Source organism: Lemur catta, chromosome 2, assembly GCF_020740605.2.
Source record: "Lemur catta isolate mLemCat1 chromosome 2, mLemCat1.pri, whole genome shotgun sequence".
Classification (NCBI taxonomy): Eukaryota; Metazoa; Chordata; class Mammalia; order Primates; family Lemuridae; genus Lemur; species Lemur catta.
In genome coordinates, this window is record NC_059129.1 from 96,073,404 (window position 1) to 96,095,907 (window position 22,504).

At 33.1% G+C, this 22,504-nt stretch overlaps 1 protein-coding gene across 1 annotated transcript in view; it reads left to right on the top strand.

Annotated features, from left to right (window-relative positions):
* The window catches only part of GRIK2 (glutamate ionotropic receptor kainate type subunit 2), a 599,434-nt gene that overhangs the window by 393,731 nt on the left and 183,199 nt on the right, over positions 1-22,504 (top strand). Inside the window, exon 9 of the mRNA XM_045544086.1 lies at positions 1,014-1,127. Coding sequence (XP_045400042.1) covers positions 1,014-1,127 — 114 coding nt within the window. The remainder of the gene's footprint in view (positions 1-1,013; positions 1,128-22,504) is intronic.

Consider the following 22,504-nt stretch of genomic DNA (forward strand, 5'->3'; position numbering starts at 1 on the left):
ATACAAAGGTTTATTTTAAAGGTAAATTAATAATTTTCCTTTCCTTTGAGAAAAATAAATTGGATAATTGGCTAGGGGAGTATGGAAGACAAAGTTCATTATTGTTGACTCCCAGGTTTGAGAGGGTGAGAAAAAAAGAACTACTGATTCCACATCTCCTTTTTCCTCTGTTGTCCTTTAAGGGTGACCATTGTTATATAATAGTGCAATGTTGTAGGTGTCAATAAACCACCCAATCTATGCATTTTGTGGTATCCTGTGCTTATAAATGTCTTTCAGAGGTTTGTCTGCATCATCTCATAGGCTGTTTTCAGTGGGCATAAAGTGCTAAACACTGAGAGTACATGACCTAACCTATCAGAAAGTATTAGTTAAATTAAAATTCATATTAAACAGAATACAGAAGGAAGTATTGGAATGGATTATCTAGATGAGACTGTGCTGTCATCTCCTTTCTTTGGAGTATTTCAAACAGTGCAAAGGTGTGTTTTTAAATGCCCCAAAGATAACTTGGGTATGGTTTTAGCCTACTGGGGGTTATGCAGAATACTAGTCAATGCCTCCCTTAAGCCTTTTACCTGTTAATTTATCCCGGATCCACAGGTTTTGCTCTTTCTTTTAGCTTTATTCATACAATAATGCCATGTTATCTTTATAATGAGAGGATGAGATAGATCCATTACTGAAAAAGATATTCCCTATTAATGAGTTTCTAGCCAGCTATCAAGGTATCATCAAATGTGGTTTATCTTGGTGAATGAAAGCTTGAATGGAAAATTAAGCTCCCGCACTGACTGTAGAAGTGCAGTGGATCATTCTGTTCTTTAGTGTTATACTTCACTGGACACACTTCACAGAGCAGTGAATCATGCTTAAAACAAGCCGCCTTTACCTTAACGACAGATAATGCAGCAGAGGTGAATAATAAGTGTTAGCAGTCTTAACTTTCTCTTGCAGTACTTTCTCCCAGGTGCCTGATGGACAATTTACAAAGTACATATGCTATTTTATAGATTGGAACTTGGGATCCAGCCAGTGGCCTGAACATGACAGAAAGTCAAAAGGGAAAGCCAGCAAACATCACAGATTCCTTATCCAATCGTTCTTTGATTGTTACCACCATTTTGGTAAGTATTTGTTTTTCTATTAATTTTAGGTAAATGTAGATAAACTTGGAAGTGGAAAGAAAAGGACATTATAATTGGAACAGTAATGAACAGAATGTAATGTATTTTACAGTTATTTAGCAATTACTGTATAACAGATGAGTCAATGTTAATTCAGTCACAGTTTTGTTAGTCTTTAATGATGTAAATTATACTAATGTTTGGGCTGTTTATGTTGATTAATAATACAGCTTCATGTATTACTGGAAATCTTTTCATTCCTACAAAATTAGTTACTATTGAAGAATTGTCAATGTCATGGACATGCAGCTATATAAATATGGTTAGGAAAGGAGCCAAACATGAACTTTGCTTCTGTTTTCATTTCCTGAAAATATGTTTAGTTGCGGGGGCCGGGGGGAGGCAGGGGCATGACATTTATTTTTCAGGACTTTTTCCATCATAATTATATTTTAACCTTGCTTTCAATTTCATTCTTTCATCTTGGAAAATCACTCTTACTTTACTAATCTCCCTAATAAAATTAAATGGCAAATGCTTTTTTAAGCCTGAAATATTTGCGCCATCAACAGAATTAAATTAATACTTGGGAGCTAGATATTTTTACCCCTCTTATATGTTTTAATTAGATTACACAGTAATGTTCACTTATGCTTACAATGCCATTTGCAAAAGGGAATTTTAATTTTAGGATAAACAAAAAGCTCTTATATTATTTAGTCAGTACTTTTTACCTACGGAATAGTCTTATCAATGCCTGTTCTTATGAATCCCCAGGTAGTCAGTAAGAATGTGAGATTAATGGCCAGATCAAATGACCATAAACATTTAGCATTTATATAATTTCTAAATTTGATCAACATTGGCAAATCAAGACAAGAGAAATTTATATTTTTGTCCTATTAGTAACAACAAGGAATGACGGATCTGTAGGCCTGTCAAAATGAAATAGCTTGAGTTAAAGGCTTTAGATGAGGAAACAAAGCTGATAATCATGAAATGACAGTGAAGGAAGTCATGAGATTTTTTAATTACTCCCTTGCTAAGAACCTCAGTGAATACTTGCTCCCTATGTATCATATCCAAACTTTCAAGTCCTTCTTTAACTTAATTGTATATCTCCCTTTCTTTTCAAAGATAACTCCCATACCCACCAACCCAGCCCTGTTCTTCAGTCAAAATGTTCTCACAGGGCACTAAGACATTCTATTCCTGGTCCATCTGCCACTATGTCCTGAATCTCATTCTCATTATCTTCTGCTGGGCCTATTGCAGTAATCACATAACTATCCCTTCTGCCTATAGCCAGCCTTTCCCCTTTGCAATGCACCCCAGTCCCTACTATAAAAATCTAATTCTGGTCCAGGCAGATGGTAATTGCTTGAACCAAGATGACAACAACTACAATAATAAAAATCTAATTCTGTCATTTCTCTGCTTTCCTGTTATACAAATCTTTATAAAATCCATTTTGACCATTAAACAGTCCCCAGATTTTAATATTGATGTTCGAGTTCTTCCACAGTCTTGTTGTCTCCCACATTTCTGTTTTCATTTCCCATTATTCCCTTTCAGAAATCCTGTGTTTTTATTGAATTGGAATAACCAGTGAGTCCACTACTATAACTGTATAAGCTCTATTCCCTTTCTCTGCAATATGTTTCTTTCAGTTTCTGAGACATTATAGTACCTGTCAGTTCTACATATGATTTAGAATATTATGTTATTCTTTACTTCATGTGTGCATTATTTTTCTAGACATCACTAAACATTCCTTGGCGAAATACAATTTGACCATTTCTCCTGTTTTTAACACCATATATGCCTCTACAATGCTCACAGAGTGAAGAGTGCTGTGCAAATAACATCTGTAACCTTCAGTAATCTGGCCCCTATGTTCTTTTCTATGTTCTCCCTGATCCAGCCAAACTCCCAGATACACCACTTATCTCATGGCTCCAAATCTTTGCTCAATTCTTTACATTCTCCTGTGAAAATTCTATTCATCTTTCTAGACCCATATCAAATGCTACTCACTCCATGAAATTCTCTGATTTCTTTACTTAGTTGTGTGTGCATTGGCAGGGGGTGGGGAGTGGGCGTCCACTTTAAGTATCATAATACTACATCATGGCACTTGCCATGCGTTGTTTCTTTTTTTAATTTGAAAAACTTTGTGCATGTCTGTGTCTCCATTTGACTTGAAGCTGCACAAGGCCAATAATGAAATTTAATACTTCTCTGATTTCTCAGTGTCAGAGAAAAGTGCCTTGGGCATAGCAAGGACTCAATAAATATTTGTCAAATTAAATTATATAAATGGTATTTAATTAAATGGGAAATTAGAGGAAGTACAGAACTTTCAAATGACTATATTTAAATATTTTTCAAGTGCTCAGGTTATTATAATCGTCTAGTGTAAACAAAGCAGGTGATTAAGATTACCCATATAATTTCTCAATCCTGCTTAATTACACAATGTTATTTTATAAGAGGAATTCAGATATTTTTCTCTATCGTAAACAATTTTGCACCTATCTATAAACAACTGATATTTAATTTTAGCTTCATATCAGAGCCAGCCATAAAGCATTAATAAATATGCTGCTAGTCTAAACATACTCCATACCATTTAAAGCAGTATTTCTGGGCTTTGGACCTTGGACATCTTCATTTTTTAAAGTTCTGCAGGTAATTTGGATCTATAACCATGATTGAGAACTACTCTTCAGATCATTACTTCATGTAACTAAGATGTAAGATCAACTATGGTACATGCACTAAACTTACATTTTAATAAATAGGTCATTTATATTTATATAAAGATTCTATTATTTCCTAAAAGGATAACATAAGCCACTTCATTTTTATATATCTTAGTCAAAAAAAAAAAATCGGTTTCTGAATGCTCTGATCACAAAGTATCCTTAATCAAGAGAACAGTTTGAAGAGATGATACACTTTATTTATATAAGCCTTACGCTTGTTGTAATTTACTGATGTTTCATTTATATTTCATGGAAAGGTTATGTTCTTTTGATTAATGTTATGGTTATTTTGTCCTTTACTCTCTTGGAAAATCTCAGAGGAAATTCTGGCTATGTTATGAATAATGACATTTCTTCTTAAGTCTCTATCATGTAAAGGAGACACAAAGAGAAGTTCACTGATACTTCTTGTTCAACATTTTTATTATGTATCCTAAAAGAAAAAATGGTGAGGTATTCTGGAATTCAGCATTGTCCAAGAGCTAATCATAATCAGCTCTATCTCTCATGAATTTTAATCATTCATTCATTTAATTTTATTCATTCATTCTTTTATTTGATAAACATCTATTGAATGATGAGAATATACCAGGCATTTTACTAAAAGCTATATTTGATGAACAACATACATATCTTCTCTACCTTTATAAAACTTAGAAAATGGCAAGCATTCATAAAGAGAACTACACACACACACACACACACACACACACACACACGCACAATTGGTGATTAGGATATAAGAGAAAAATAAATGGTGTGATAAATGGTGTGATGCCTTATTTTGCTCCTGAGTTTCACCGGGGGTCAAAAATTGAAGGACATGTCAGGGCTCACAGCAGAAGAATAGGCAGCTGAGACCCAAAGTTTGAGAAAAACTTAGCAAAGTGAAGAAGAGGGCAAGGAATATTCTAGGCAGAGAGAACAGCATACACAAGGACATAAAGCAGTAAAGTTCTTGGAAAATTTGCAATATGGAAAAAAGGTCGTGATGACTGGGGCTAGTGCATTGATCAGTTCTCAGCTTCATCCAACATGAATGCATGAATATGGCCCATTACAAAAAATAATAGGAGACATTTATTGCAAACCTATGTGCCAGACATAGTTCAAAGCCCTACTCATTTATTCATTTAATTGTCATAATAACCTTTTGAAGTAGATACCACTATTCGTGCCATTTTACAAGTTGGAAAGCTGATGTCTAGATTGCCTAAATAACTCAATCATGGTCACACAAGCTAGAAAGTAGAGTAGGAGGGTTTCCACCAATCTGTTTAGTCAACTTGAGCAACTGATACTGTCAAATGAAAGTTCTAGTGATCTACTGTGGAAAAGCCTAACAACTACAATTTGTGACCCAAATAGCATCTTGATTGAGAATTGTTTACCTAAAATAGTGTTTCTCAAACAGAAGTCCTACATGTGCTAGAATACTGTGATGCCCTTATGGATCTGTCCCCAAACATCTAAACATTCCCTTCTGCAGAGACCAGTATTTAGGCTACTCTTGCTGGGATGTGTTGGGCCTCTAGTTTCTGTCATCTCCAAATTTAGCACTCAGCTTTCTTTCAGCCTCTTTAAGCCATAATTTCAGATTCATCTGGGTAATCAAAATAGTGTTGAAACTTATCTCATTTTTTCTCTTATTAAGAATTGGGATTGTTTACAAATGTTTTCCACTCCGCTTCAACATCATGACCTAGACCTAATACACTGTGTAGGTACAGTACCAAGTTATAGTGTATCCTGGAGTAAATTCAACTTAGGAACTACTAAATATTTATTTTATATGTTTAGCTTATTTTTAGTTTTAAATTAAGATTTATGATATCATAAATTTGGAGGTTTGTGGATCTTCAGATCTACATCTAAAGTTCAGGTCTACTCTTGGCCCCTTTTTAATATTGTTGGTGATTTCCCATGTTGCCCTGCTTGTTTTTTAATTTCAAGTTCAATTGTTGCTAAAATTCTCTTGCTTCTTGTGTTTATCATTATTAATGGAACTAAAAATATCAACTTTAGAATGTTTTCATTTATGATGATTTCATTTATCACGTAGAGATTGTTAAAATGTAAATTCCTAATTGCCCAAAATGCTAACAGCAATACAAATTCTGAGCAAGCTAGAAAGATTTTAAAGAATAACGTGTGCTATAGCTTCAGTTTCTAATCTGGTCCTGTTGCCATTACCGCTACGGATCCAGTAGCTAGGGGGAGTACCCAGTGATGGAATATTTATTTAAATTCATATAGGGAATGCCTGTTTTCCCTCTGAGTTCTTGCTTTTCAATAGATTTTTTTTACTTCTGTCTAAATATGTTGAGTGCTTCCCACTGTGCTGCTCTTGTATAATAATTGATTTTTGTCCATCAAAAGATTGCTAGCATTTAAATGTCACTATACATGTTCTTTCTTTTGTTGACTACTAGCACTTTAGCGTGCAAATCATTATGTATTTGGTTACTTTTTCAGAAAAGCATTTACTCTCAAGGTTTTTTTCTCCCCAGTTGCTCAATGAATTTAACAAATGTACTTGCACCTACAACTTAGTCTTATTTTTTACTTTCCCAGCCCTCTGTGGAAGGTTGTGAATTACAGTATCCAGCTTACTTGCTTAAGCTTTTAAAGCTTTTTTTTACAAAGTCCACCGATAAAGAAGGCTTATCTGTAAGCAAACTTCCAAGGACAATGGAAAAGTTCACAGCACAAAAGAGAGAAGTGATCAGATCATCCCCTAAATGGTTCTGCAGCTTCTTCCATAGCATCAGCAAAAGCAGTTTTCTAGGGCTTCAAATCTGCCACGGCAATAAGTTTTCCCTCTGATTGTTCTCTTTCCATTGTCACAGAAGGACTGTCAAGCATGTAGTTCTTAGAGAGTTGCACAGCATTCAGGCTTAGAAACCCAGACACTGCAGCTTCACTAAGAAAAAATATTTTCATTCTTAGCTACCTCTATACCATTCCTATCCCGTTTTAAACATGTATTGTGGGCATAAGATCAAAATAATTTAAGAAAGATAGTGTAGATATACACTTATAAGTACTACTTAAATGTTAACGTGTGAGATGAGAGTGACTGATTCAAATTTAAAATCTCCTTTGACCTCATTCCTGCAACTAGCTTGCTCAAAGACAACCAAACATTTTCTCACTACATTTTTTCTTCTATTTCAGAGATTGTGCCAGCTCAACATTTCTCCCCTTTATTCTTGCTCTGGCAGCTTACTGTATTTTATTTCAAATGTATTTTATTTCTCATGTTCTTACAGACTTCTAGATTAGCTAGACAAATATAAAACTATTGGTGGTGGCAGATAAGGAAAGAGTAAAGAAAGAAAGCTGTGAGTTTTGATATGAAATGAGGTATAATTTAAAAAATCTTAGGGTCTCAATTTTTAAAGCCTTGTAAGTGACTAGAACTTCATTTTCTAGACACAAACACATATACACACACTTGCTACCTTTGTCCTTCATTAAATTTACTTTAAAATTGCTACCATAATGAAGATAAATATTTTCATTTTGCTGTTATATTTTTTATTCCCAACATTATTGTCAATACTATAATGTTGCTGTAGGCTATTTTATTATAAATAATATAGAGAGAAATTTGAATTTTTGTTCAGCTTAACTACTAGCAAATTATATAGAAATGTAATCTTTTTGCTTTAACATTCTTGTTTTTAATGATGTTATCACAATAGGACCATACACAATTACACAATCTGAATTTTTACTATGATCTTGAACTGAGATTCAGATGTAAATTTGCAACTGCTTATTGGACAAATATCCACCTGAATGGCCAGTATCAAACTCAACGTGCATCAAACCTCTTTCAATTCAGGCCAAACCATACCCGTTTGTCCTATGTCTTCAATCTCTGTTTATGGTTCCAGTACCTTTCTATTCATCCAGTCTAGAGGTTTGTTTTGTTAGACACCTCAGTTTCTTCAAAGCCTGTATTCACAATTCATTCACCTAAAAGAAAGAAAGGATGGGTTATTCTAAGAAAGTTCAACAAAGAAGTGAGTCAAGAACATTTTTAACAAATAAGATATGGTTTGTTTAAGGATGCTACTGAATAGGAGATTATTTATAGAGTCTATTTTGAGACTCATCAGTGTACCTAAAGAAAAGTGGTAAGAGATGGCAACATTGACAAATCAGGCATGAGGTTTCTTGGGGTTGGATTAGATGGGGCAAAACTGTTGAGAAATGTAAATGAGGACTTAAATATTAAAAGCATAGAGGCAAGGGTGTTAGCATTGCCACAGAGTGTGTGAAGGATGTTAGGAAACGTAATAATGTACTCTATTTAGTCATGTATGAATGGAGATGTTGGCAATAACTTTTGTGCAGTCAAATCTTTATTATTCATTGCTCTTCTACTATCATTTTTCTTATTTGATTAGAAACTAGAACAAGACTCTGCTATTACAGATAAACCAAGTAAGTTTCATGGCCAGCATCATTTACCTTAAAAAGTACACTACTTATAACATAAAATGTAGAAAAATTAGGAATTAGCCAAGAACCCAGAGCATCATTTTAAAGTATCCATTTGCACAGTAGTAATAGTAATACATAAAAGCCATGCAATTTGTGAAATGAATATAAGAAAAAAATCTTGATTATTCATGTACGAGGATAATAAATTAGATTCAGAGATGAAATGCTGTTTGGAGATTAGCTAATAGGTGCAGTCTCTTTTCCCATCAACCCTATTACTGGAACCGCAGAGAAATGGCACATTTGATTGATTTGAGCTTTAGGCTTTTTTTTCTTTCTTACCATCTTTCACTTATGGATTAAGCTAATGAAAAATTTAATGGCCAAAGTACTAATACCAGTAAAAAGATAGTAACAACCAAGATCTTCCATCTAAACTGAGAATTCAGTCAAGTGGAAAAGTTTAATAGCATACCAGTTTTTATAAAAATATCACTTTTTTTTTCTGTACACAAGTATGAATGATAATCACTGTGCCAAATCCTCCTTTAAACCATTATTTCTCTGACAGCGGTAAGGTAAGTTCCTCTCCTGAAATGTTGGTGAATGGTACAACTAATAAAACTCTAGGCCCTTATTTTCTTGAAAGTTGAGTTCAAGTGTATTACACAGTAAATATTTCTGTTGGATTCACTATAATTTCAGTTAATTAAATATTACTTTATAGGGAGATAGTTCTTCCTATCTTCCAAATCCTAGCAGATTTTCTATAGTTATAGATAGAATCATTATCATTTCTTAGAATGATAAGTATGGCCAACAAAGACTTATTTTTTTTGTACAGTATGAAATTCTCTGAAGTTATTCTTCTGAAATAAGGTAAACACAGTTTGTAGCAGCTAAGAATATGATTATGACTGTATAGTTTATTAAAGGACTTTGTGTGTCTGAAAATCATTCATAAAAAAGAATGCTTTTGCTTATAGGCTTAAAAAAGAAAAGAAAAGAAAAGAAAAGAAATTTCCTAGGCTGCCTCAGAATGTTCTTGAATTTTGTTAAAAAACATAAAAGGTAAAAAATAAACATGGTTTATTAAAAACTTAAGGTAAAATATTGCTCTATAGGCATGCTGCATTATTTTGTTGTTGCTTTAAAATATAAGCTCCAGGTTATGATAGTTATACATTTACTATCCTAAAAGTTCATGTGAAAGTGTCTTTTTAATAGTGTCTTGAGATATCAAAATAGAGTGTGTTTTCTAGGCAAGAGAACAATACCTGAGCCCATGTGGAGACTCGCTTCATCAGTAGTTTTTGATCCTCTCAAGCCAGTCATCTTTAGTATTACCTTTTCTTGGAAACCTAAAGTCGTACTGATGGTAGCTGTGGGCTTCTTCACTTGTTCCTCCTGGTATTCTCCCTTCCAATTGTGATAACCTGTAGTGCGCCATGGGCTTCTGACAGGAACGCTAATTAGGGATGGCAGAATTCAGACTTTAAAAGCCACAGTGAATAGAAAGAAATTGAAAGACTGGGACTCAGATAATGACAAGACTGTTCTTAGCTTTATGGTATTTATTGGAATGGCAGAGGCTGGAAAAAGAAATAATACTGTCCTGTCAATAGAGTAATAACAATAGCTGTTATTTATGCTTATCTTTTAACTATTGCTCTTTTTTGGTCATTTCTTGTGGCTGTGAATTGGAAATGTTGTTGCCATGTCCAATTCAGTTCTCATGTATTTTTCCTGCAGTATTTGGGGTAGTATGAATCATGGAAATGCAATGAAAATACTAGTAAAGCTTATTGTCAACTAGTTTCCTTAAATGTATGATCATTTTCCATTTTTGAGATCAAAGTTTTGCTATGCACATTTATGAAACTTCCTTAATTTAGCTTAGACAAAAATAACTGAGGACTATTTTAGAATGGCAAAAACATAGCTTAGACCAGTGGTACTATTTACCGAAAGAAGTAAAATTACAAGCTTGGAATAGTCTATTGGCCCTAGATAGTATAAGAAGTTATAAAACCAAATGGTCCTCGATCTTTACAAATGTTAATAATACTAGATTCTCAGTAAATCTCATCAGGCTTCAATTAATGCAAACAAATACCTTATAAAGGAATCATTTATGTATGATGTAGCAACCTTCACTTCCGCATTTCTTTTGAAAGAATTTCTAGGATATGATCAACTAAGTTAGCACTTAAATATATTTTATTTTCTAATATTGACAAAATGATATTCCCTTAAAAATCATTTTCCAATTATGAGACTCACAACTTTAGTCATGCTCATTAACCAAATATTGACTAAGAATAAAGCCCATCATACTTATTTCTTACCATCATAATAAATCTTTTCATGAAATTTTCTTAAATAACATACTTTTAAAGTAATTAAGGATGAACATAAGAAAATCGCAAATTTTCTTAAAAAACAAATGCAAATTGTTTTAAAGTTAGGACATGAGAATATTAGCCTTCATTCTGCTTGGAGATGTTTGACTGCGGCTTGGCGTCCCTATGCCAGCTGTCAAATCGAAGACATTGCTGGACAGTCACTTTAGAAGAGATGTTCAGGTGGTTAGATCAAAAGAAAAACAGAGCTGAAGAAGCAAAGCATAAAATTTCTCTTCTTTAAGAGCCTGTTTTTTTGTTTTAATGTACACTCTATTTTTCATCTTTAATTCACCCTTTCAAGACTAGTGCTCCTTTTCATAAATTCTGATATTGGTTTTAGAATTCAAATAACTTGAAATTATCTGCAAATCTGTAATTAAAGTACTCTCTAGATATCTATAATGGGAGCCATCCTCATTAATACTGTGAAAGATTTGCTTCCTCTTAATGTTTTAATAAAATTCTCAGGAAGATTCAGAAAAAAACTATATAAAAACAATTTAAAAATAGTGATATTGTAAACTAAAGTTAAAAAGAGACCATATACCACAATTTCAGTAGAACACACACCAAATAGAGTTTATGGGAATAAACTGCTGTGATTGTATGTTTTTATGCCATAAATATAGGAAACACTTCACTTTTGAATGCTTTCCTTATGTTGAGTAACTTTATGGAAATATTCCTATATTTAAGGGATCTATAATTAATTATTTATTAATTACACATAGCCATATTTTCATTACTTTTAATTGCTCTTATTTGTTTTATTTTTATTTGTATTTGGTGAGGACTTTATTCTCGGAGCCAGTTTTTCTTGTTTTAATAGTATTTTTTCTTGTTATTAACTATAATAGATTTATGCTCAAGAAGACCTTCTATTTTTAGTTTTCCAATAAATTATTTTTCAAGAATAGACACTAAATACTATTAAAAACTTTGATCATCTATAAAGATTGTCATTAATATTCTAGTTGTACTTATTGCTGTGATGAATGTACTAATTAATTTCTGATTAGTGAAAATATTCTTATTCCAAGCATAAGCTATTATTGGTTATGGCTGAAAAATAGTTTAATGGACTGCTATAATTTGTTTGCTACATTGTGTTTAAGTATCTTCAATAGTGACTGCTCCATAGTTACAGTATTTAACCATTTTGCTAGTTTTTTATATCAGAGTTGTACTAACTTCATTTAAAAAAAGGGAAGTGATTTCCAGCGTTTGTTATAGTCTAAAAAAGGGTATGTATCATAAGGTTATTTGTTTTATATTAGTTTGAATATAAAAGCAAGACAGTATTTAGTTTTTTCTGAAAAAAATAATTTAATAACCTTTATCATTTCTTTTATGGTTATTGACCTATTCATTTTATTAAATCTTTTTAAGCCAATTTTATGTTGTGCATTTATCTATACAAAGATGTTTAAATTTATTAACATGAATTTTCACATAATATCACCATATAAATTTTATAATCCGTATTTACTGAGTCCTTTTCTCATATAAAATCCTTTGGTACTTTAAAAAAATTTTCTCTTTTTTCTTAATTTGGGTCATTAAAAGATCTTATTTTATTATTGTTTCTTTTACTAAAAGACATGTTTACAATTTACCAATTTTCTTTTCTCCTGCTTTAAATTTCTTTTTTTTTTTTTTTGTACTTTCTTATTTTTCTTCTACTTTTATGGGGGTTTTAGTTGACTATTTTCTAGCCTCTTATGATTTAAGTACTCCATTTATTTATTTTGCTTTTCATTATTTAATGATAAATTCATATAAAGCTAAATTTTTCTCTGACAGATGCTTTGAAGACTTTTAAAAAAAAATAAAAAGTAGTATAGCTAATGGTTAGAGGAGTGTTTTGGAATCAAGCAGAAGGCTTGTCTCTAAAACCAAACTAGATTTTGCAGTTCAGATAATGGTTATTTAATAATTAATTTATGCAATATACTTTCTGAAAATTCTTTTTAACATCTACACATTTCTTTATATTGAGAGAAATTTAGACTTAACTTTGTTTTACTGAATTTAGTGTTCCTGGTCTTTTTAAATGTCAACTTCCACATACTTGGACCCTTTACTTGACTGGTGCCAATAAGTACTTTGTTATGAAGTGCATATTTTTGCTAATTTTCATTCCATTCATAAGTTTCATGGTGCAGTAACTAAAATATAAAGGTTTTTCAACTTTTTTGTATTGAAAACACATTTGATGTATTTTCATTGGTATGATTTTTGCTTTATTCTGGTTAGGCATTTCTATTTTCTCCTATTTAAAGCTTACAACACTATTTCCCACTTTATCTTTGTGATTTATTTTTATATGTTTATTTTTTGTCATGATGGGTCTAGGCTGGAGTTATTTTTAAATCTATTCGCCAGTTTTCTACAGTTTTCCATTCCAAGAATCCACTTGTTTTTAAATGGGATTCATCAACAATAGCCAACCCTCTCTTTTCTCTCTGCTAATATAACATATTTCTTAAGAATAGCTGAGAATGTGCTTTTTTTTTTAATTTCAGCATATTACAGGGATACAAATGTTTAGGTTACATATATTGCCTTTGCCCCACCTGAGTCAGAGCTTCAAGTATGTCCACACCCCAGACAGTGTGCACCGTACCCATTAGTTGTGAATATACCCATCCCCTCCTGCCCCTCCCACCTACCCGACATCCAGTGAATGTTATTACTATCTGTGCACTTAAGTGTTGATCAGTTAATACAAATTTGATGATGCCCATCGATACATGAGTGAATTAATAAAATGTGGTATATGTATACCATGGAGTTCTACTCAGTCACAAAAAGCAATGGTGATCTAGCACCTCTTGTATTATCCAGGATAGAGCTGGAGCCCATTCTACTAAGTGAAGCATCACAAGAATGGGAAAACAAGCACTATGTGTACTCATCATCAAATTGGTAATGAGGCTCTTTTTGACGCCACATTCATGTCCCTGCTCCAACGTTTTTACAACATTGCCTATAACTACCCATTATCTTCCACACATGAGTTTCTGTACATATCTGAATTCCACACCTATAACTTTTAGCAAGACTCTCTGTTATTCTTAACTTTCACTTTTGTGAGTTTTTATCTTTGTCCATAGCTTCAGAACTACTTTGGTTGAGAGCTAGGAAGCAATGCTAGTGCCTGCTTTCCACCAATGATTGAGCTATATTTGGTTTAGGAATAGGAGTCTATTAGGTGAAGAAAGAATGAATATAAGATATTTCGCACAGTGGAGAAAGCATGCTTGAGGGCACAGACATGTGAGAGTTTCGAGTATATGAATAACTTTAAGTAGTCTACTACTGATGTAGCACAGAGCATGTGGGAGAGAGGTGATGGATGTGGGTGAGCAGTCAGGCAACAGCAAAGCAGGAGGCCTTTGTAGGTCTCATGAAGGAATTTTGCTTTTATGAATTTATAATGAGAACAATTTGAAGGATTTTAAGTATGTGAACAACATGATCAAGTTGGGATTTTTAAAGATCCTTTTTGGTATTGGAGATGGAATTGTAGTTCCTGAGACAGGATTTGGTGAGAACAGCCAAAAAAGTATCGTGAGAGTAAAAGTTGATGGGGTCTGAACTGTGGAAGTATCTGAAGGGATATGGCAAAGGGAATCAGGTTTGCAAAATATATGGCGGGAGCATGAGGGATACATAGTTTGCAAATTGAACTTTAAGACTAGGTCAGGGGTTAGGAAGAATTTTGTTTTTCTTGTAGAGATGGCTGGAAATAGAGTTGAGGTAGAAAAGCAGAAATGGAGTAATACAAGATAAATTTAATTTTGAACATATTGCATTTAAATTTCTTGTGGTGTATTTATCTAGTTTACAATTAGATATGTAATTCCAGAGCTCAGGAGAATGAACTGGGCTGAAGATGACATTTGGATTTATCAAAAAAGGTGGTGGTTGACCATGATGAATATCGATGTCATTGTTCACTCAGAGAGCAAATGTATGTTTTTAGTGTGTTTACACCATTGCTCATTTCTTTCCTTTCCTGACACTACTTTTGTTGATTCTGTCCTAAAATTTAGTGTATTCTGTTTGGCTTAACAAGCAATTATACATTTTGGACTTTCCAGGATGATAAAAAGAGTTTGGGATAAAAAAATAATAATGTCATTTGAATCAGGTTCACAAACAAGTCCTTAAGCATATTGGGAAGTGGTGGTTGTAAGATGACAATCATGAGACATTCAAGAGCAGTAAGTTCTAAATCATGTCGGATACCTGCAGCCTAACTTCATTTCCTGATAGATATCTGATTCTCAGGTCCTGATCTCTGTGCTTTCAACTACAACTTGATTACTTGTCATTGATTTCTAATTACTTCTCTTCATTAGAGATTTATTGGGTATTCCTAATGACAGACTATATCCTGACTCCAATTAACCTCACCACAGTGACTCAAAAAGAAGTTACAGACCTCTTTTCCTGACAGAAAACACAGGTATTTTGCTTTACTGGCATCACCAGCATCCAAGCTTTAGTTCTGTGTAGTGACTGATAAAAAACCAAACAAAACAAACAAAAAGCATAAGTTTCTTATCACTACTTTGAGTAAATCCAAAAAACAAAAAAGATGTTTTTTACCACCTTGTCTGAGAACTAATAAGAAAGCCATGCCTTTGCCACATACTTGTTTGGAAACATTTCATATTGTATGGAGAATATTTTATGCTACATTCAAATGTAATTAGATCCAGAGTACATAAAATATTTATTTTCATGTATGTGACAGCTTTATGTTCTTAAAAACATCAAAATTTGTATTTGCTCTTTTGAACTTTTAAATTTGCAGTTGTTGGCAAGAACAATATTTTTAGACCTTGGTCAGAAGCAAAACATTACCTTCAAAATGCAGCGTGCACTTTCTATGCTCTGTAGTAATAGGATTCCATGTTTACTATTTGGTTATACCAGAATTTCAGAGTGTGCTCTATGGTTTTGATTGGTGTGTCACACAGGCATGCCCTAAAACTAAATAGATTTTAGAAAATACTGTGTTAAGCAAAGTTCATTAAGGTTCTTTATCATAGAATATTTAATAAGTTAATGTGTATGTTAACCCTCAAAGGGTTTCAGGTATGTAGAATTTCCAAATACTTTTAGTTGCAGAATGTTTTCTTAAAAATAAAACCTACGGTATAATTTCCCAGAAGACTACACGATGGAAAACAGTAGGTTAGACTATAATGACTTTGAAGCTCAAACTAATATTTGTGATGAAATTTACTTAATATGTGCAGATCCATGAACTTCCTACCCTACCAACAATTAGCAGAAGAGCAGACCATTTCTACAATTAGTTGACACTTGGTGTCTGAATTTAATATCTAACTGAAAAAGGACTTTCAGTAAGGTTTGAAAGTTGGAGGAACAAATGGACATGAAAATCTAGGTTTGAATCCTGAGCCTGCCACTTAGTAGTTGATTTACCTTAAGTAAGCCACCATAACTTTAAAATTGGGATGACAATAATGCATAACTTGAAGTTTGTTTCTATTAGAGATAAAAATTTGCAAACTATATAACTTAGTTCTTGGCACAAAATTATCAGTGAGTGATCATTTTTAATGAGCACAATGTCATCTATAAATTAAAACATAATAAATGGTGCTGTTATTTACTATTTTCCTCCAGGACTTTCTAATGTGTTTGTTAACATCTTCCTCTTATGACCCATCATTCCTCTTCTCCAGGCAGAGTACCAATGAACTTCTCTATACCCTTTCTCAATTCATTTCTCTTGCTTGAAAACTCTTACTTTTCTCCATTTATCTAATTCACACTCATTCTACAATCCCTTTTTCTGATGACTTTTATTCTAGGATGATTTATCTAACTACCTTAGGACATTTTTGCTTTCCTTTCTCTGGCATCTAATAGCTTTTTTATCTATACAATTTATTCCTCAGGCACTTACATGAAAAACTTCTATTATTAGTTTACATTTTTCTGTACAAGTTCTCTATTCTCAGCTAGATTAAAAGGTGCTTGAGAGAAGCAATTCTGACCTAAAGCAGAATATTTTCTTTTAAATGATAAGTACTCAATAAGCATTTTTTGATTTTATTGATTACAAAGGGCAGCAGCTGAAAGATAAACACAATTCATCAAGGAAAAAAGAACTTTCAGCAGTTACATGCAGCTACTGATTATTGATGAATAATCTTCATTGCACAAGATCTTTTTCATATGACTGTTTTACATGCATATTCAGGAACATTGAAGCAGTCATCAGTGTTTAACTTTGAGTGGGATGGGTATAAGAAGCCAGTTAGAATTCAGCTCATTATTATAAACCATTTTTCTATCAATGTGTTTCCACCCTTTTTGGAGAAACATAAATAGAACTAGAGCATGGCCAACACTGGATCCTCCAAACTCAAATTGTTACACTGAATTAAAAGAAACAAAATCCTAATGATTAAAAACTCTACTTTCCAAATCATTTGGCAAAGCATGTGTTCCTTTTTTTGGTTTGCTCTATCTTTCTCTCATATATTCAAATTTATCCAATCTTTAAATAGTGAGAAAATACCTAAAGGGAGAATATTGAAGAAAAAATGTTCAGCCTCATTTCTCACACCAAAATTGGTTTTAGGAAGATGCTTAAAAATAATCTTAGGAAAGGGAATGCCATTCTAAGCAAGATATGAATTCAGAGTGATAATCAGCAGTAATTATATCTAGATAGTGTTTCAGAATTTATAGGAATAAAGTTTGTTTCCTAACTTAGGTCCCCATGTCCTTGCATCCCCCTATCTTTCTTGTTCCACACTCTTTTTTTCTACTTAAGTCACACAAAGCTATTTATACTTTCCAGCATCTACATGAATCATTTTCTTTCTCCAAAATATTTCCATCTACTCCACTTCTCTGTTTAACTCATAAATTCTCTTTGTTGACTACATATTTGACCAGCTACATAATTTCCATTCCCAGTGCAAAATGAAAATGAGGGATCTCTTGTTTAAAAATTATTACAAATTTCAAAAGGGCACCACCAGAGCCCAAGACCCGAGGGCAGGACCCTTTGAATTGTTGGGCCCCACAGAACTCCACAGGTCACAGACCTATGCAGCTGGCACAGCTACATGCTATCATCACCTAGGTCCTAGGAAGTGTTTTTTTTGTTTTTGTTTTTGTGTTTTTTTTAATTTTTAATAATGATGCTAAAATAACCCCCATATGTACTAGCTCAGAATCTCTGTGGGTGGAGCCTATGCCTCAGTTTTGTAATTTTAATTATAAAAATAATTAAATTTATTTTAATTTTAATGTACAGCTAGGGCTGAGAACCAAATTCAAAGGCTGTTTCCTTGTGACTTTGTGTTGTACTTACCAGTTTACTTTTCTGTCTCTCTCACTAGACAATTGTGCTCCTTACGAGTAGATATGTGTCTCATTTGTCTTTTCATCTTCATAGAACAGTGCCTGGAATATTTTGGATATATATTAAATTTCTATTACTTTTTTTAATGAATGAATGATTAGATAAATACTAATATGACCTCATTGTTCATTTTACAGGGAATAGTCAAGGAGAAAAGAAAGTAAAGGCAGACTTATTGGATGATAATTTGAAATTGAAAAGAGAAAGCATGCTCTTAGAAAAAATAGAATAAAATAAAATACGAGATTTGAGAAGTTATATGTAAAGTTATTAATTTTCTTATTGAAGGTGATTGAGACACACAATAATCCACATAGTTCTCTTCTTAAAGGAACAATTATTAAACTGTCATTGTTGCAAAAAAGCACGAATAAGGCAAAGAGATGGAAGAGCATTTAGACAGAATTAAGGAAAACTAATCATTCCCTGCATACATATCTCACAGTTGAATAATAGGAGAGTAAATCTGTGGTGGAAAACTTTTTCTAGAACTACAGAGCTTGTGAATGGGACCAGAATTGGAAATAATGAACCAATATTAGCATTGGTTTTGTTTTATAAAATTAATAAAAATGAATATAATTATCTATAGGCACTAGCAAAGTACAATCCTAAGCATTTGCTAGTTTTAAATAGTTGGGCCTGGATTTTACCATAGCATACAACAGTTTCCATTGTATTACTCTGCTAGATGTTTATACTCAATCTAAAAGTATTATATATCTAAATAACTCATAGTTATATTTTATATGTAGTATGCCATAGCAATTTGGGGACATACAACCTGTTTAATTTTTTTCTTCTTGGTACAGTGTTTGGCAAGCTAAGGCCAGAGAGCTGGCTGTATATTTTTGTTTTGTTTTTCTGTTTATTGAGGCAAAGTAAACATAATGTAAAACTCATAATTTTAACCAGTTTAAAGTATACAATTCAGTTGCTTTTAGTACATTCACAATGTTCTGCAAAGATCACCACTATCTAGTTTCAGATCATTTTCATTATCCCAAAAGGAAAGCTGTATCCATTAAGAATTAGGGAATTCACTGCATTCCTTTTTACCCCCAGACCTGGCAAGTGCTTATCTGCTCTCTGTCTCTATGATTTGCCTATGCTGGATATTTCTGGATAATAGAACCACATAACATGTGGCCTTCTGTGTCTGGTTTCTTTTACTTAGCATATTTTCAAGGTTCACCTATGCTGTAGCATGTATCAGTACTTCATTCTTTTTTATGACTAAATGATACTCCATTTTACATATATACATCAATTTGTTTATCTATTAATCCCTTGATGGGCATTTAGGTTGTTTCCCAGATTTGGCTATTGCAAAAAGTTCTGCTGTGCACATTTGTTCAGAAGTTTTTGTTTAAACACCAGTTTTTAATCCTCTTGGGTGTACACCTATGAACATAATTGCTAAGTCATATGGTAATTCTATGTTTAACTTTTTTAGGAGCTGCCCAATTATTTTCCATAGCAGCTACACAATTTTACATTCCCACTAGGAATGAACGAAGGTTCCATTTTCTCTACATCCTTGCCAACACTTATTTTATATTTTTTAAAATTATAACCATACTAGTAGATGTAAATAAAGTTGTATCCCATTGTGGTTTAGATTTACATTTTTCCTAATGACTAATGATGTTGAGCATCTTCTTATGGGCTTGTTGCCATTTGCATATCTTATCTGGAGAAATCTATTAAAGTCCTTTGCCCATTTTAAACCTGTATTGTTTGTCTTTTTATTGTTAAGTTGTAAGAGTTATTTATATATAGTCTAGGTAGTAGAATGTTATCAGATATATCATTCACAATATTTTCTCCCATTCTTTGGATTGTCTTTGCATTTTCTTGATAGTTCATTTCATATACAAAAATTTTCACTTGTGATAAAGTACAGCTTATCTATATTTTTCTTTGGTTGCTTATACTTTTGGTGCCATATCTAAGAATCCATTGCCAAATCCAAAGTCATGAAGATTAACCTGTATGTTTTCTTGTGAGAGTTTTGTAGTTTTAGCTGTTACAATTAGCTCATTGGTCAACTTCGAGTTAATTTTTTGTCTATGGTATGAGGTAAAGATCAATTTCATCAATTTTCATGGTGGTATCTAGTTGTCCCAGTACCATTTGTTGAGGACATAATTATTTCCTTTCATTTTGTTGAGGATTTTTGCATTTATATTCTTGAGGGATATTACTGTGTAGTTTCCTTTTTTTGTGAAGTCTTTTCTGGTTTGATATCAGGGTAATGCTGGCCTCATAGAATGGATTAGGAAATATTCCCTCCTTTTCTATTACTTGGAAGAATTTGAGAGGGTTTGATGTTAAATCTTTAAATGTTGGGACATTTCACCAGAGAAGTCATTTAGTTCTGGACTTTCTGTGTTTGAAAGTTCTGGATTATGGATTCAAATCTTTATTTGCTCTAGATATATTCATATTTTTATTTCTACTTGAGGCAGTTTTGATAGTTGTGTCTTTCTAGTAATTTGTCCATTTCATCAGGGTATACTAATTTGTTGGTGTACGATTATTCCTATGATTTTCTCATAAACCATTTTATTTCTATAAAGTTGATAGCAATGGCCCCTTTTTTAATTTGAGCTTTTTCTACTATTTTTCCTTGGTTGGTCTAGCCAAAGATTTGTTAATTTTGTTGATCTTCTCAAAGTTCCATTGCTTCTATTTTTTTTTTCTGTTTTCTATTTTATTTATTTTCTAGGTAATCTTTCTTTCTTTTTCTACAGATGGGTTTACTTTGGTCTTATTTTTCTAGTTCTTTGAGGTGTAAATTTAGGTTATTGATTTGAGATCTTTCTTTCTTAATGTAGGTATTTACAGCTATAAATTTTCTTCAGAGGACTGCTTTCACTGCATCTATTAAGTTTTAACGTGTTCTGCTTTTGTTTTCATTCATCACCAAGTATTTTCTTATTTCCCTGGTAGTTTCCTCTGTGACTCATTGGTCTCTCTCTTAGGGACAGTTTCTATTAATTTCTTTTTTCCTACAAATGAGCTATACTTTCTCATTTGCATATTTCATAATTATTTGTTAAAAAAAATAGACATTTTGAATATTACAATATAGCAACTCTAGAGATTAGATTCCCTCACATCCAGCGTTTTTGTTGTTGTTGTTGTTGTTGTTACTGCTTATTATGGTTGTTATTTGTTTGTTTAGTGACCTTGCTAAACTAATCTTTTAATGTCTGTATTCTTTGTTGTGGGTAGGCACTGAAATCTGTGTTTGTTAGGTCAGTGGTCCTCTGCTAATTTGACAGAGATTTCCTTAAGCTCCTGGAACAAAACAACAAAAACAAAACAAAACAAAATATCTCCCTATCTTTGTATTAATAGTTTGGCTCTTCATGGGGGCACTCCTTCACTGTTTAGCCAGACAGTTTATAATTCTACCCTGTTTTTCCCTCCTGTTTGCATGGACCGTGAAGTCTAGCCAGAGGTAAGAGCTTAGGGTCTTCTGGTGTTCTCAGGTCTTATCTGAGCATACACCCCACCTTGGGTATGTACATGGATTTCTGGATTCCCTTGAATATACGGGAACTTTTCCCAGCTCTTATTCCTCCTATTGTTTCCTTCCCCAGTCTTTTCTGTCTCAGGCTTTTTGGTCAATCTATTTCTTGCCCCTGCTTTTATCTCCTGCCCAGAGACCACAGCTAATACATTTGGCTTTAATTCCTCTTGAAAAACACTACCTGTGAAGCAGCTGCAGCCCTGGGGAAACTCCTGTGTAGGTGAAACAATGGCAAATCCTTGTGCCCATCCCTCTGGAAGCCACCACACAGATTAAAACAGACAACTACAATTCTTTGCACATAAGGTTCATGCTGTGTTCTGTGGTATTTGTGATCTGCACCAGGAATGTGGGCTGCCGTCTTCAAGGCTGCTGTGGAACCAGGGAGTAGAAGATAGTAGTAACCGGGTAAATTAATATGCCACAGAGCTCTCCCACCAAAATTCTGCAGCTTTTCTCTTCATAAAGCTGGTTACTGTAAGTTTTTATTAGATTTCAGACTTACTAAAAAATTGATTCTGATAGTTTTTGCCAGTTTATTCATTGCTTCTATGGCTACTTTTAATCTATAATGACAGAGTTAGTTGTGACTGGATAGTCTGTAAAGTCAAAAATATTAACTATTTGGTCTTTAAGGGAAAATTTTCAGACTTCTGTTCTACAACTCTGTATGCAAAATTTATGTAAAGGCTGGGATGCTGTGGCTCACGCCTGTAATCCTAGCACTCTGGGAGGCGGAGGCGGGAGGATCCCTTGAACCCAGGAGTTTGAGGTTGCTGTGAGGT